This window comes from Pan troglodytes, chromosome 3, assembly GCF_028858775.2.
Source record: "Pan troglodytes isolate AG18354 chromosome 3, NHGRI_mPanTro3-v2.0_pri, whole genome shotgun sequence".
NCBI lineage: Eukaryota > Metazoa > Chordata > Mammalia > Primates > Hominidae > Pan > Pan troglodytes.
In genome coordinates, this window is record NC_072401.2 from 111,989,716 (window position 1) to 112,007,422 (window position 17,707).

Sequence of the window (17,707 nt, forward strand, 5' to 3'; positions counted from 1 at the left end):
GCTAACATAGTCCAGTTCTGTACCCAGGAAGAAAAGGGAACTGTATGGTAAACAACTAATTGGTCTCTGTCACATACACTGTTTTCTGTAGGACCAGACCTGTCAAATAGCCTGAAACACATGTTCCAGCTCAATTTGGCACCTACTTCCATGGGCACACTGGAGACACATTGACAGATCTTCACTACCCAACTCTCCTTTGCAGTTATTTTTTTTCAACTACCAAAATTATTGCTAATTGTAATCTTTCCTCATGATAATTGGGTTGCATTTTTCCAGTTTCCTATTCATTGCATGTTACATATTAAAGCCACAGGCATACCTGAGAGATACTGCAGTTTTGGTGCCAAGCCACGCAATAAAGCAAATATCACAATTAAGTGAGTCCATGAGTTTTTTGGTTTCCCAGTGCATATACAAGTGATGTTTACACTATACTGCAGTCTACTAAGTGTGCAATTGCCTTATGTGTAAAAAAGTATATATGTTAACTAAAATAATTTATTGCTAAAAATGCTAACAATCATCTAAGTCTTCAGCGAGTTGTAATCTTTTTTACTGATAAAGGGTCTTGCCTCAGTGTTGATGGCTGCTAGCTAATTAGGGTGGTGGTTGCTAAAGACTTGGGTGGCTGTGGCAATTTCTTAAAATAAGACAACACTGAAGTTTGGTGCATTAATTGACCCTTCCTTTCACAAAAGGTTTCTTTGAAGCATGTGATGCTGTTTAATAGAATTTTACCCACAGTAGAACTTCTCCAAAACTCTGGTGCTGCTTTCTCAATTAAGTTTATGGAATATTTTTAATCCTTTGTTGTCATTTCAAGATGCTCACAGCATCTTCACCAGGAGTAGATTCCATCTCAAGAAACCGCTTTCTTTGCTCACCCATAAGAAGCAACTCCTCACCTATTCAAGTTTTATCATGAGATAGCAACAATTCAAATACATCTTCAGGGTTCACTTCTAATTCTAGCTCTCTTGCTATTTTCACCACTCTGCAGTTACATCCTCCATATAGGTCTTGAACACCTCAAAGTCATTCATGACGGTTGCAATCAATTTCTTCCAAACTCCTGTTAATGTTGATATTTTGACCTCCTCTTATGAATCATGAATGTTCTTAACGGCTTCTAGAATGGTGAATGCTTTCCAGAAGGTTTCTAATGTACCTTGTCCAGATCCACCAAAGCAATCACTATCTATGACAGCTATCGCCTTACAAAATGTATTTCTTAAATAACAAGACTTGAAAGTCAAAGTCACTCCTTGATCCATTGGCTTCAGAATAGATACTGTGTTAGCAGCTGTGAAAACATTAATCTGCTTGTACATTTCCATAAGAGCTCATGGATGACCAGGCACACTGTCAATAAGCAGTACTATTTTGAAAGGAATCTTTTTTGGTGAGCAGCAGGTCTCAACAATGGGCATAAAATATTCAGTAAACCATTCTATTAACAGACGTGCTGTCACCCAGGCTTTGTTGTTGCATTTATAGAGCACATGCAGAGTAGATTTAGCATAATTCTTAAGGGCCTTAGGATTTTTGGAATGGTAAATGAGTATTGGCTTTAATTTAAAGTTACCAGCTGCATCCACCCCTAATGAGAGAGTCAACCTGTCCTTTGAAGATTTAAAGCCAGGCATTGACTTCTCTCTAGCTGTGAAAGTCCTTGATGGCATCTTCTTCTAATATAAAGCTGTTTCAACTACACTGAAAATGTTTTTTAGTGTAGCTGCCTTCAAAAATGATCTTAGTTAGATCTTCTTATTAACTTGCTTTAACTTCTATATCAACACTTGCTGCTTCACCTTGAACTTTTATGTTTGGAGATGGCTTCTTTCCTTAAACCTCAAGAACCAACCTTTGCTAGCTTCCAGCTTTTCTTCTGTAGCTTCCTCACCTCTCTCAGGCTTCACAGAATTGAAGAGAGTTAGGGTCCTTCTCTGGATTAGGCTTTGGATTAAGGGAATGTTGTGGTTAGTTTGGCCATCTATCTGGAGAGCTAGAACTTTCTCCATATCAGCAATACAGATGTTTCTCTTTCTTATCATTCATGTGTTCACTGGAGTAGCACTTTTAATTTCCTTCAAGGACTTTTTCTTTATGTTTAGAACTTGGCTAACTTTCAGCCTGTCTCAGCTTTTGACATACTTACCTTACTAAGCTTAATCATTTCTATATTTTAATTTAAAGTGAGAGATGTTTAACTCTTACTTTCATCTGAACACTTAGGGCCATTGAAGAATGATTGATTGGCCTAATATCGATATGGCTGTGTCTAAAAGAATAGGGAGGCCCAAGGGGAAGGAGAGAGAAAGAGAGAGAGAGAGAGAGAGAGAAAGAGAAAGATAAAAAGAGAGACAGGGGAATGGCCAGCTGGTGGAGCAGTCATAATACACACAACACTTACCAATTAAGTTCTCACCTTATATGGGTGTGGTTCGTGGCTCCCCAAAACAACTGCAATAGTAAAATCAAAAATCTCTGATCACAGATCACCCTAACAGATATAATAATAATGAAAAAGTTTGAAATATTGCAAGAATGATCAAAATGTAACCTAGAGACATGAAGTGAGCACATGTTGTTCGAAAAATGGTGCTAATAGACTGGCTTTGCTACAAACCTTCAATTTGTAAAAAATGCAGTATCTGCAAAGTGCAATAAAGTGACTTCTCTCTAGCGCAATAAAGTAAGGTATGCTTGTACACCTTTCTTTACAGGCAGATTCTCTAGGCCACTTGCTGAGATTCAGAATGGACCCTGTAATTATTACTAAAACAATGACTAATACTTTCTTGAATGGGTAATTTGTTGAAAGCATTACCATAAATGGATAACCAATCCATTTTATTATGGATCATGTTAGCTTTAGTTTCAGAAATTAAAATTTTTTTCTATGACCCCAAAGTCTAATAATGCATTCTACTTGAAACTTTTAGCTCTTCAAATATATTTTGCATGTCATTAGTTAAAAAGCACTACTCGTGTCTTTCAGTTGTTTTTTGCTTTCTTAAATAAATTGAGATGGGGGTCTTGCTATGTTGACCAGGCTGGTCTCAAACTGGTCTCAAGCAGTCCTCCTATCTTGGCCTCCCAAAGTGCTGGGATTACAAGTGTGAGTCACCGTGCCTGGCCTCAGCTGTTTTACTATCAAATGATACACAAAATTTAATAAGAGGTAAACTCTGTAATTTTACATTGAAAAATAATTCACTTAAAGGATTAGTGCAACACAGCATTCATATCACCTAAGAAAAATGTTTTTTCTCTAGGAATCTCAGGCTATCATAAGCTGTCTACTTGTCTAAAATTTTTTATAATTATTTATAATAGATAGTAACATTAAAGAACTGTTACCTGTGCTCTGTTACTGAAATCTATCAGGGTTGAAATTAAAGAGGCTCTGGATAAAATTTTGAAAAGGTAATTATCACTTTTCTCTATCATCTAGGCAAATAATAAAAGAAAAAAGTAAGAATTTTCTAGAAAGAGCTCCTACTCAGAAATAACTCATTCAATACTTTTTGGCATAGCTAGAACTAATAAGAAACAGAACAAAACAATTTTTAAGTTGATACAGCATTATATGTCCATTAAACTTAGATTTCCAAATATATAAAATGAAATTGCAAGGTGTTTAAAATATAATTTCAAATGAAAAAGGATTGCTAATCATAAAAACAGTAGGGTCCCATTATATTTGTTGTGTGTTTGTGCATGTGTGCATATAGAAGATACACACACACACACAACAGGTAAAAACATGTTAACTGTGGTGGGTAATTTTTATATTCTTCTTTATACTTTTTTGCATTTTCCAAGTGCTCCATAAAGAATACATACTATTGTTATAATCAGAAAAAAAAATAGTAAATGGAGTAACAGAAGGAAACATACAGTATATTAGTCCTGTATTTTAATCTTACTAGAGTATTTTAGTTCTACTCATTATGTAACTAAACAACTGAACAGTATTTTGCTGTTGACAACTGTTCCAAAAGTAGCATGAACTTGGAAAGTCCTTAACTACTGACTTCCTGGATCTCAGCTTCCTCATCTATAAAGTGAGAAAAATCACAGTAACTCTAGACAGGCTTAACTAGGTACATATAAAGCACACTAAAATATGGCAGTATTTAGATGGATTGCCAGGAACTTCTCAACGTTATTTATATTTGCTTCACTATTTATAGAACTGGCAGCATATCCCCTTTCATTATAATGGGGATAGCTACCATCTGTTGGAGACGTAGCACATAACTATGTGACCAACACTTTACCTATGTTATCTTATTTAATCTTCACAACAGCCCTGTGAGGGATTTTTGTCCCTGTCTTCCTTGGGGTGAACTGGGACACAGAGGGGTCAAGTGATCTGACCAAGGTCACACAGCTAGTAAGTCACAGAACAAGGATTTTATCCTAGGTCTGTGAGACTCAAAAGTTCATGCTCTTTCTCCTGTAACATATGGCTTTATGCTTAGCAAGCAACTCTCCTTCTGATACAAACATTCAAAGTGTACAGATGCCAAAAGATTAGCTTCCTTTCAACAACTTGTCCATGGGAGGATGACAAAGAAAGAGAAATTCTACATGAGTGAGGTAAGGGTTTATAATTTATCAATTACCTACTCCGAAAGTTCCTAAAGAAACTTATTGTCTTGTTGGAGAGGTTACTCATATATTATGAAAAACTACTGTGTCCTGGATATCTTCCAGACCTTGCAAACACTTCCAAAATTTAAATCATATTTCCTCCCAAACTGACTCACCTTCCCCTATTCTCTACTGGCAGCACCATTATTCATCCAGTTGTGCAATCCATTTTCCCCTCCTCTGACTGTCCACATCAAGTCAGAAAAAGGATTTTATTGATTTTACCTGTGATAAGTCTCTTGAATGCATCAACTTCTTTCTAGTTTCATCATCTCCACATTAGTGTAAGCCCTCATCCTCTATTGCCCTACATGACTACAGTGGACTCTAAATTAGTCTTCTTGTCGCTAGAATCGCCTCCAAAATATCTCCCATACCACTAGTGAAATCTTTCCAGAAAATAGACTTGAGCATGCTATTTTTCTGCTTAAAACTCTTTTCCCCTCTCATAAGATGGATTCTTAACATGGCATGTGGCTCTTCATACTGGAGGCCAGACTTTTATTTCCAGCATCATCTCCTATTTTTCAATATCACAACCTACATTGTTGGTACCTTAAAATATTTGAAACTTCTCAACTATACTATGTTCCTATACCATTATTTAAATTGTATATTGTTCATGTAAACAAAAGAGTGTATGATGTATGAACTGAAAAATATAGGAGTAACGCTAATGAACATGGTTATATCAAAGCATAGCTATTATTTTAAGTACATATCTTTTACCTAAAACATAAGTCTCTGCTCCTTCAGCATTGGGCTTCTAAAATCTATACAATAGAGCCTGACATATATATGGATGTTGTTTTAGAAAGAATGCTAATTTGATAAATCCATTGATGGAAAAGTATTGTTGTAACCAACTGAAATAGGAAGTAGATGGCTTTACAAAGATAAATAAATTGGAAGAACAAGTGTGAAGTCGATTACAAAATCAAGAACGTTTCATTCAGATCTCAATTCTATTGCAGGTCTTCTTGATACAGTAACATTTTAAAAGTGTTGCTGATTATCAATGTATTATCCTGCTTAGCAATAGCCATTTCCATCAACTTCAATGTTGATTTTAATAAACAAAGTATTATTTTGAGTATTTACATTTGTATCCCCTCCCCAGGCTGCCCTGGTGAATATTCTTTGTGTAATCAATCCATTATGATTAGGGATCTATGGACTACCCCTGAAGGCATGGACTTCTCTGTCTCGAGGCATTGTTTTCTTTTATTGATGGATTGACCAGCACGAAATTATTTCGCCCATTTGACAAGCTTCTGCCAGTAAAAACTATCCATCATAAATTACAGTATAATTATTTATATTACTTATTTCTTTTTTAGCTCACTCATTATAGTGGTATTCTAAAGTTAGACAACTAAGTAAAAATTAGGCTTTGGGTTTTGGATCCAAATCAAACCTGCCTCCTTGAGCTAATATTTCTTTTCTTTTATTTTCTTTTTGCCCTCTGGGTCTAATTTCTCTGTGTTCACAGTGCATGCAAACATGTTGCTCATTAGTGTTTATTTACTACTACAGGAATCACTTTGAACTCCTCTAATCCTAGTGGAAATGCTTTTCTCAAAATAAACCCAGATCATATTGGGTTTTATCGTGTAAATTATGAAGTAGCAACTTGGGACTCGATAGCTACAGCGCTCTCCTTGAACCACAAGGTAAGAGATAGCAATGGTTGGAAACTTTTATTTTTGTTCTAAGAACAGCATCTTAATGATATTAATTTTTTTCAACATGCTTTGCCTTAAGAATTGTGTTTTTTATCTCTCTTTCTCCTTCTTCCCAGACGTTTTCTTCAGCAGATCGTGCAAGTCTTATTGATGATGCTTTTGCCTTGGCAAGGTGCGTTTTAGAATGAGACTAAATTACTTAAAATACTGTGGGTTTTGTCATAAATCTTTTAAAAATGAATTAAACATTGCAGTATTAATAAATTTTAGCTTAAAATATCCAAAGCCACTATTTAAAACATTATTGTTTTCCTTAACTCTCTTTTCAAAAGTTCACATGAGCCTAATAGTCAAAATACTGACATTAGCCCTTAAGGTATACACAAAAACTTACCTAACTTATTGTCTTTGAGTATGGTTTGTCTATATCAGGATCCTTGAGCTAATTAGAAGTGACATTTGCAAATGATCAAAAATGTACCTTCATAATTTGATTTAATATAAAGACAAACAATGTATTTTATTAATTCAGTTCTGTGAGCCCAAGCCCAGTGTAAGATTTTATGGCTAGAATTGTCAAATCTTGTTCAGGTCACTGGGGTAAGAAGAATGAGCTATGGTGCTTTAGAACTGATCAGAATTAGGGGACCATTTGGAAAATTTGACTCTTTTTCTCATAGTCTGAAGGTAACCTGCTCTTTAGAAAAAGTGTAGATTGGGAGAACTAAGTAGTATCCATGGTACCTCTATTTTTTTTTTAATTCACATAGTCTAACACCAGTAATTTAACAAGCATTTATTAAGTTCCTAGCACTTTGCAGAAGCTGAGGACACAGCCAATTTTATTTCTCTGGCTTTGTAGTGGCCTCATTCTAGATATGAGCAATGTGCTAAGAATGAGGAGCCACTTCCCTCAGTAGCCTCCCATGGCCTCTTTCTCTGGATTGGGTATCCTTCTTATGGGACCCTATATTTCCTCATAATATTTTATTGTTATTGTTTATTAATTGTGCATTTCACCCATCAAACTGAAGGTTCATGAGGGTAGGCACCCAAACCCAGCTCCTGACTGTACGTGGCCAATAATAGTTGATAATAAATACTGACTAAATAGAGAGGTGGCAGAATAGTATAGTAGTACTAAAGGCATGGGGAAACTATTTTACACAGAGTTCCTAGATAGTATATTAAAAGTCAGAAAACCTTGACATATTTCAAGGAAGGAATTATGGGGTTCGAAAACAGGCTCTTGAACCCCATTAAAATCCTGGTTCCATATAGTCTTAAGTAAGTCTCTTAACTTCTCTCTGGCTCAATTTTCATATCACCAAAGTAGAGATGACCTTATAAGACTTCTGTGAGGAATAAATGAGATAATGGACATAAAACACTTAAAAGATTATCTGGCATGTAGAAACTCAATACATTGTATTACATGACCAAAATGCATCCACCATTAATTAGTAGTGAAGATGCGTTTAGAAGAGCTCTTCTGAATTTGTAATCTACACTCGTTTTGTAGCTAATAGAAAATATGATGTTCTAGTGAATCTCCAAGTTTAACCTCCTGGATATGTAATAGATTATTTTCACTATATTACAGTATACCACTCACTCATTTAATAAATAAACATTGGCAACTTACTATGTGCCAGGCACTGTGTAGAATAGAATCTGGGAAATTAAATGATGAAATGAGATGATCAATAAGTATTTTTAAACAGAATCATTTAGTTTTTATTTTTAAATTGTCCTGTTCCAAAGCTCAGCTTCTTCACTGTTAGAAATTACAAAGAACTGTACTATCTCTACAGTTTAATTTGCACCACAATGTAGGAGGTCCTTTCTATTCCAGGATGAAGTGAAAGCCTCTTGAACAGCTCTCTCTGAGGAACTGAGTATAAAGCAAATAACTTACACTACTGAAAGACTTGCTCACATTTGCTCAGCTCCTTGGCCACAGCCCCATAAAATTGTGAAGAGCTATGGAGAGGAAGAAAATGAAACAAATTTGAAATTCAAAACATATGTAGGATCACACGAGAGAGCTAGAAAATACCTGTGCTATCACCTGGCTCAATGAGGTTCTGCAGCACATGAGGAAAATGGGACTCGGAGAGAAACAGATTCAACGAGCATTGGTTAGAGCCAAGAGGGCAGCTTCAAAGACCACTTAAGCTAAGACCATTATGAAACTTTGGTGGAGGGGGTGGAAGAGAGAAGAAATGCGTAGTTAAATAGGTGAGCAACTGTGGCAAGATTAGAATTTAAACAAGTCTACTGAGGTATTCAAAGGAATGTAGTAACCATTATATTTAATAATCAGAACTAAATGATACATCTGAAAATAAATGAATTTCTTATTCCCCTGTCTCTTCCAACTTGATGTGAAGAGGTAGTACTCTTACTGCCCTGGCTGGGCATATGACTCTTTTCAAGGTAAGAAATTTACCCATCACCACTAGTTCATCCAAACCCTCTCAATTCCATAATTTGCTCAGTCAAGTAAAATCATCAAAGCTTTCTACTTCATTTAAAGCTTCTCCCTGCCCCCAGCTTAGGCCAGGTTCAGGCCAGTCACCTGCAATGGGAATGGGGTGATTGATTTCCTCTTCGTTTCTCTGCTTGGAACTTCTATGTCTCCCAAGTCACCGTGCTGCCTCTGGTTTCTCCAAAGTTAAGGCAAAGAGAACAGGGTGGGAGAGTAGGTGAGAGGGAGAAAAATCCTGATGTGCTGCCTACTTTTGGTCCTCTCTGAACTTTGTTGATGTTTAATGCTGATTCTTTTCCTTGTGTTGTGTTTTTATGGGATTTTTGTTACCCATATCCATTCCATTGAGAAGGATCTTTCTCCTGCAGTTTCCTTGAGGTGGGCAGGTGGACACTTCTGACCCACTTCTGGTCCATAGGAAGTTGTCATGTGTGCTTTGTCCTGACAATATTTGGAAGAACAGGCCACCCCATGCAGTCCCATCTCTTCACTCTGAGGCCAGAGCAGTAGCCAAATAGCCTCTCATCTTTTAGATTTCTCAGGGTGTCAGACACCAAGCCACGGTGCCTCCAAGTTCCAGGAGACACAGGTAAACCTCTTCAAGTGGTCCCACTGAAACCTCTCTCCTGAGTCTTAATTAGACAGAAAAACATCTGGTCCCCTAGCCCTTGGAGGGGAGAGCATTTACAGTGTACTCAGTATACTGACAGCACTCTTTGAAAGGCCTCCACTAAAATGTCTCTCCTTAGTTTCTCCAACCTCTTTTATAGGCTGGTGGTGGGCTATCAGCAAAGAGCCACACAGTCTTGTTCTTGACCATGTTAGTCCTGCTTTGGGGTCCTGCGTCTTTCTTTGGAGCATTGGAGCATAGGACTTAGTCTTGGGGCCTTGCCAAAACAGACACAGAAATAATTCTTCCCCCCACCCCACCCCCTGCTTGTTACAATAGTTTTTGTTGTTTTTTGTTTTCTGTTTGCAATTACTTTATATTGTCCTCTTCAGCCCACTTCTTGCTACAGCCAGGAGAGGGTGGGTAATAACATAAGGGAAAGCAGAGTATGCTGGCTGACAAGGCTGTGGGTGGGGGCAGGAGTCACTAGGTAAGGGACGAATGGCAAAGAGAACAGCTGAAAGGACCACCTAAGCTAATGATCTAAGCAGAATTTCAGCCAGGTTTCAAGGACCACTGGCTCCAAAGATATGCAAGGTAATGGCCACGTTAGCAAATAAGAACCAGCAGGTGAACATCAGTCAAGCCAAAATCATGGACCTTAGATACAAACATTTTTGTAAGTGTTTGCAGAGATGACCAGAGAACAACACAGAACTCTATAAGCAACTTTTCCCATCCTCTCATGGACTTCCCTTAAAGGAAGTGAGAAGATGGGGAATGGGAAAAGAATCCAAAGGTGATTTAGTTAATTGCAAAATGACTGTTTTAAGCCAGAAACCTGAATTTAATTGGCAAGTTCAGTTGAGTGACTAGACAGCTGGGAACTTTTTATGCCCTTCACACCACCTGAAAAACTAGCCGAAGAACCCAAGCACATGGGGTCAGTTTTACTCCCCCAGGTACCTCTCAACAATTTTTATTGTCCCTTTAGGGAGCCATGTTTGACAAGACACTATACTTAACTACTTAACTCAGGCTTCTCTAAGCAGCACTGTGCAGTCTTTCCAAATTACACTCAGGAAAACAAAAAACAAACCTGCTGTAAGAGTCCCCCAACCTTCCTAGGTGCCTTAGCTCAATATAGAAGAGCAAGAATGCTCTCATATGACCTTTGTCCTCTTCTTCATTTTATTTGGTGGAAATTTTAAGCTATAGCTTCCAACCTCTCTACACTATAGAATATAGTAGACTTCTATAATTTAAGTCCCCCAGGCTGGGCTCTCACTATATAAACAGAATATTTTTGAACAAAGAAAATTCTCAATCAAGTCTGGCCTTCAGAATTGCTGTTTGTCTATGGACTTAAATGGAGTTTGAGACCCAAAGTTGAGTAAGAATGCTAGCAGTCTTGAGTTGAGTTCCCTAGAAGTAGAGTCAGAAATAGAGGTTCTTGTACTAGTGGTTTCTTGAGAGAGTAATTTCATGAGACAGGGAATACAAAAAACAGGACAGGGAAGTGGGGAAAGCTGAGCTGATTTCAAAAGGTTCTAAAATTCTTTCAAAAGGGGAAGAAAGTGGATTCTTTAACCTTTAAAATATCAATAGTGTCTTCAAATTTTCTAGAAGAGAAAAATTTACTTTTTTAATGAATATTACTGGGAAATGTATAAGAAAGAAGATGTTATAAAGGACAATAAAAGTTCAATTTGAATGTTTTAAGCATTCAGGATTAATGAGTACTGTTATTTATGTTTCTTCTTCATAAGCAAATGTAAATAATTTCAACAAAATACATTTATAATAGTGTCTTTATGTGTTATAATCCACTTGGGAACCTAAAATTTAAAAGTTTCTATTTGTCAATATTAACTGTACAGCTAAATGGCTTTTGTTTTATTTGAAATTTTGCTGTTGTGCTTTTTCAAATGTACATCTTAATGCCTTTCTTCCTCCTTACTATTGAATGTATGAAAGCCCTAATGTATAATTTCGGACAAAACTTTTTGATTGGGCTTCAACCAATAAATGCAATTCCTTGATTGTTGAATGGAAGAATCCTCATTAACATGGAATGCTTTGATCGCCAAAACTTTCAGTTAAATAGAAACTAAAGTCTGTGGTTTTTAATTAACTGTGGGTTTTTTTTTTTTTGTCTTTCTCAGAGCTCAACTTCTAGATTATAAGGTGGCTTTGAACTTGACCAAGTATCTCAAAAGGGAAGAGAATTTTTTACCATGGCAGAGAGCAATTTCAGCTGTAACATACATCATTAGCATGTTTGAAGATGATAAAGAGCTATATCCTATGATTGAGGTGACGTTAATGCTATGGTATCTTATGAAAGTAAATGTTTAGCCATTAGTAGAATAGGATGCTTTCTGAGAGAAGGAGCTCTTGGGGACCTAAACCATGTTTGCTTGCCAGGTGGAATCCAAAGAAAGTGCAATGACTTGACTAATCAAAGCAAAGCTATGCTGTCTATTCTTTTTCAATTTGAAGTACATCAGAATTTGTTGTTCTGCATACATACCACTTAGGTGCATTTTAGTGTTAGAAGAAATACAACAATTAATATTTTACTTAAAATATACAACATTTTAAACAATAAATACTAATTAGATCTTTTTTAAAATGGACTTTATTTATGTTAAAGTGAATTATTCTTCTAAAATATAATATTATATCTTCTTATTCTTACTGCTGGTATTTCCACATTGAGATTTTATCATATGTAGTCATTCTAAATACCGTTTCTTTGCTTTGTGATTTCTGTAGCACGTAAGTAGGACACTTGTAATTTTAAACAAATTCTGGATTCAAATCTCTAGCTCTTCTATTTACAAAATGAAAGATCTTGAACAAATGATTTAACATTTGTGAGTCTTAATTTCCTTTGTACATTAGGAATGCCAGCACTTGCCTGCCTACGGTAATGGGATTGTGAGGATCAAATAATATGAAAGTGCTTTGTAAAACCTAAAGCAATATCAGTTATTTTTATTATTTCATATATGCTTAAACAATCTTAGTGCAGAAAGTAGGTTGAGTGTTTTCCTATTTATTACATATGTTAACTAAGAAATAGGGGTTAAAAGGGCCTTACCCAAAGTTTTATAAAACATTACAGGAAGGTCCGGGATGGTTTATATTTTCAGGATTGAAAAAAATTGCAATGTGATAAAAATTAAATACATTGTTTTTCTAAGGACAAGCGCAAAGTTCTCTGAATTAGTAGGAAAACAGATTATAACAGGGGCTGCTGAGTATAATAATTGGGATACTACTGATATGTAGTAAATTATTACTTATTGTACATAATACTTTTATTTCAGGAATACTTCCAAGGTCAAGTGAAGCCTATTGCAGATTCTCTGGGATGGAATGATGCTGGAGACCATGTCACAAAGTTATTCTCACTTTTTAACAACTAAAATTCATTTAACATTTGTTTTTTGTTTTAAGACTTGTTGAAAAGTGCTTAAGGCCCTGGATTTGTATTTGTTTGTTTTTTAAGGTTACTCCGTTCCTCCGTGTTAGGGTTTGCGTGCAAGATGGGAGACAGAGAAGCCTTGAACAATGCTTCCTCGTTATTTGAGCAGTGGCTAAATGGGACTGTAAGGTGATTACTCACATTGTTATGCTTAGAAGACACATTTGAGAAAAGAGTAGTTGAAATCTCTGAAACACTGTTTCTTCTTCTAGCCTTCCCGTAAATCTCAGGCTTCTGGTGTATCGGTATGGGATGCAGAACTCTGGCAATGAGATTTCATGGAACTACACTCTTGAGCAATACCAGAAAACTTCATTAGCTCAAGAAAAAGAAAAACTGCTGTATGGATTAGCATCAGTGAAGAACGTTACTCTTTTGTCAAGGTAAGTTGGGCTTTTATTTCACATATATAAATAGTATTTAATAGTTTATGTGTCACAGTCTCTTTAAGAGTCTGATTAAAGTATGATGTTTTGTTTCCAAAAAAATCCATTAAAAGTTATTTTCCCTGCAAGAAACAAAATATCCATGTAAGACTGGCCTAAACAATAAGGAAATGTAATCTCATATGAACACATTCTGGAGGTAGGTAGCTTCCAGTTGTGTGCAGCGGCTCAACATTTTCACCAAGGACCCAGGCTCTTCTCTTTCTGATTTTCAATGATCGACATGTTGGATGTCTCATGACTTCCAGAGCTTGAAACATTTTGTTTTTACACAAACATGTGTAATGGAGGTAGGACAGGAGCAAAAGAGTTTCCTGACAAGGCTCTGTCTCTTATGCCAACAGGACAATTGTCTCCAATTCTCCTCATAATCCAGAACTGGGTCACCCTTCATCATTGTGAGTCACACTCTGGGTCTGCTACTTGATCCTTTGCTCACTAGGGTGAACTTGAATTCCTTTGGCTGATTTGAGCCAATTAGAATTATCTGGGACTGGGGTAGACGTCTGTTTTACCTAAGATCAAGGATATCTAATGGTATCAGAGCAAAACTGGGCTCTGTGAGTAGAGAAAGAGGAGTGTCTGCCACAAATGTATTTACACTTTACTCAGAAGGCACAAAGCTCATCTATGACTCATTTCCCACTCTGCATTTATACTTGAAATCAACAAGCTTCTTCCTTAATTCATTTTTTGCTTAGTTATAGTGTCTGAGTTATTTACTTCATTTATTTAACCAACACTTATGGTGTCCTTTCTATGTATAGATATATAGATTGTGGAAATAAAAATGAATAAAACATGAATAAAAATGACATCTATCCTTGAGATACTTACAGCTTCATGGGAGAGGCAGAATGTAAACAGTAAATTACAATGCAGTACCAATTTAAAAGGACGACCAGAAGCAGTTTGCTTTTACCAGGTAGAGCCAATAATATACCTTCAGCCTCTTTCCTCAGGGCTATATAGTAATTCTCCTGCTCTCTGCCATGACAGTTCATCAAGAACTTGATCATCTTGGCTGGGCACAGTGGCTCATGCCTATAATCCCAGCACTTTGGGAGGCCGAGGCAGGAGGTTTTCTTGAGCCCAGGAGTTCAAGACCAACCTGGGCAACATAGCGAGACCTCGTATCTATTTAAAAAAAAAAAAAAAGAACTTGATCATTTTCACATTTCACAAAACATCACTAATTCATTACTTTGATGGCATTGTGCTGATTGTATCTGGTAAGAAAATTAGCAAGAACTTTAGATGCCTTAGTAAGAACCTTGTGAACTAGGGGATGAAATAAATTCAGGATCCCACCACTTTAGTGCAATTTCTGGAAGTTCAATAGTTTAAAGCATATCACAACATTCCCTCCAAAGGAAAAGAAATTTGTTGCACCTTGACTGACATGCCACAGAAAAAGATTATTTTAGTGGACTTAGTAAACTTTTTTTAAATTTTGGAAGCAACATATCTCACATTTGAGTGTGTTACTTTAACCATTTACAGAGTCTTCCAGTTTCAAATAATGACTGGAGTAAAAGAAGATTCTGCAGCAAGTCCAGGCTGCAGTACGAGCTTCCTTGGAATCCCTTTCTTATTTGAAACATGTGATTGATATGTTGTATTTTCATATAAGTAGATTTACCCACACAACTGCAAGTGCAAAGAAAATGTAGGACCTTGATTTTCTATCTGATTATTCCCAAGAGTTCTCACACTGCTGAGTGATGAGCCAGTGAGAGGGAGAACAACTGATGTTGACTATCTTTGTCTGCCAGTCTAGTTTTTAAATGAGTTGTTAAACTAGAATTCTCATTGAAATAGTCTCTTGGAGTAAATGTTCAGTCTTCTAGAGTTCCTTCCCTTCCTCATGGTCCTTCTGCACAGGGAGACATGCCACCCTTGTGGTGATGGAGAAAGAGACCTCTGATTTTTGCTGCTTTGGCCTTAAGGTGTTTACCTATTTTGGTCTGGGCCAGAGTCTGCTGAGTTTTCATTGATCATATTTTACCTTCTGGTGCACTATCTGTCATCCAGAGATGAAAGCAGTGGTCCCAGTCACTTGCTTCTGTTCATGAAGTACCTGTGCTGTATGTATGGTATTTTTGTTTTCCCATCAGGTCTTCCAGTGTCCCTGCCTCTTATTGCTAGGCTGAAGAAACTGATAGCTTCCCATAAACAGGACCCACAAGTCGAAGGAACCAGGATCATTACCTTAAACTCAGTAATATATTCACCTCACCTTGCCTACGATGTACTATCACTCTCCCATGCCATTTTGGCATAGCACAAAAGTACATGCTGAACTATAGACCTGTTCTTAAGGGGTTGTCCAGTTTCACATGTGGCATGGAATTTATTTAAGCTTGAGTTTTCTCCAGTCTCATTTAGGGTAAATTTCTACGTCAAGTATGCTAAGGGTCTTGATATATTAATAAAAGCATACATAATTTAGAAATACCTTTTCTGTTTGACAAAGGCTGACTCTCAAAGGCTCACAACTCAAGTTGAACAGTGATCCCTTTGTTGTAGTTATTATCTCAATATCTTCCTAAAGATATAAATGAATTAAGCCAATGGGTAGGATGCCATGGGGCAGCAAGACTTGAGTAACATGAAAATACATCTAATCTATCAGTAGTAGACATCTATTTTTGAGGTTCCCTTGTCACAGTGAACAAAATGTGTGCTGACCTTATTTGGAGACACTTTTTCAATACAATATACACTTGTAAGATCTTGGGCTAGAAACGCTACTCTAGGTATAGCCATGGCATACAATTAAACCTATCCATTTAGTCATTTAATTTATCTTGTACTTATTTGTATTCTTAATTATTGCCAACTAATATAGCCATATAGGTTACATTATAGGATTATTTCTTACAATCTAGGGAAGAGCAAACAACTGCTTTCCTATAGAATATAAGCGCATAGATACATTCTCTTAATTTACTGGCTTCTTTTAAAAATCCAGTGGGATAATAGGTAAGTGTGTGAAGTACTCTATTCAATAAATGCTGTTTTAAAATATTATTGGTTAAAATTCTGTGTTTTAAAATTGTTTTTGGTGCTTCTAAAATAATTTAATTTTAAATGTTTTATAGTTTACATTCCACTAGTCTTTAAAATCATAGGTTGGTCTTTTAAAACAGTTAAACATATCAGAAAATTTTAAGTTGTCTTTCATCATTTGTCATATTTAATTAACTTTGTCAGTTGATACCTCAAGAATTGAATTGCTGGCATGAAAACTATTTTGTATTGGAATTTAGCTAAGGGTGAACATTAAAAGTTCACTTTGAATTGTTTTTCTGTTTGGCTTCTCTTAGGTATTTGGATTTGCTCAAGGACACGAACCTTATTAAAACTCAGGATGTGTTTACAGTCATTCGATATATCTCATATAACAGCTATGGGAAGAACATGGCCTGGAATTGGATACAACTCAACTGGGACTATCTAGTCAACAGGTGGGATGATCTGATAATGGTCTGCTGTTCTCTTTGTTTCATACTATCTACTGGTTCCTTCATTTTTCTTTGGGCCACTGTCTCTGACATCTATACAATATCTAAAATGGCATATTATTAGAGGTAAAGGATCATGGTATTATCCTTCCAGGGAAGCAATGTACTAGTTAATTTTAAGAACAATTATTGTTTCAACTGACCTATAGGATTCTGAGATCTGGAAGACTAAATTGCATTATTTTTAGTTTGGTTAAAACAAGTTAATACAATTCTGCCTGTTGTGCTAGTACCTAGCATAATGCCAGGCACATATTTAGTTCTCAATTAATGTTTGATGAAAGCTAGGTAAAAATTACTGGACCTGGGTTCAAATTAGAGTTCTATATCATACTGAGCTTATGTGGGTGATAACTATTACCTATCCTGACCAGATAATGAAATTTCAAGTATTTTGAATGTTTCTTAAAAGGGAATTATATTTCCTAGGCAATAGAACTTTTAAAATGGGAAATAGCAAGGAAAAGAGCAAAATCAGTTAAAGAGATGCCTTTCCAAACTTCGTATTTCCTCAGGCCTGTGCAGAAGAAAGATTGCTGCTCTTGGTTCTGATACTCTAAATATAATGCACAATTTCCATCCAAAAGGCAGTTCTTTGATAGAGTATAAAATAGAATATAGAATAAACGTATGTCCCAAATAAACATATAAACATTGATGAAAAGACCTTTACCATCTGTAATCCGTACATTAGGAAATAGCCTGTGTTATCTCCTCTTAATCTCTCCTGTCAATCCAGCGGCACTGTCTCATTGATAATGACTGCCTTGTGAGAAATACCAACTCTAAT

The 17,707-nt window shown here is 36.3% G+C and overlaps 1 protein-coding gene across 1 annotated transcript in view; it reads left to right on the forward strand.

Moving 5' to 3' along the window:
- Positions 1–17,707, forward strand: part of ENPEP (glutamyl aminopeptidase) — an 87,141-nt gene that overhangs the window by 60,407 nt on the left and 9,027 nt on the right. Inside the window, exons 12-18 of the mRNA XM_517397.9 lie at positions 6,202–6,338; positions 6,467–6,522; positions 11,617–11,767; positions 12,787–12,860; positions 12,969–13,073; positions 13,157–13,327; positions 16,720–16,860. Coding sequence (XP_517397.2) covers positions 6,202–6,338; positions 6,467–6,522; positions 11,617–11,767; positions 12,787–12,860; positions 12,969–13,073; positions 13,157–13,327; positions 16,720–16,860 — 835 coding nt within the window. The remainder of the gene's footprint in view (positions 1–6,201; positions 6,339–6,466; positions 6,523–11,616; positions 11,768–12,786; positions 12,861–12,968; positions 13,074–13,156; positions 13,328–16,719; positions 16,861–17,707) is intronic.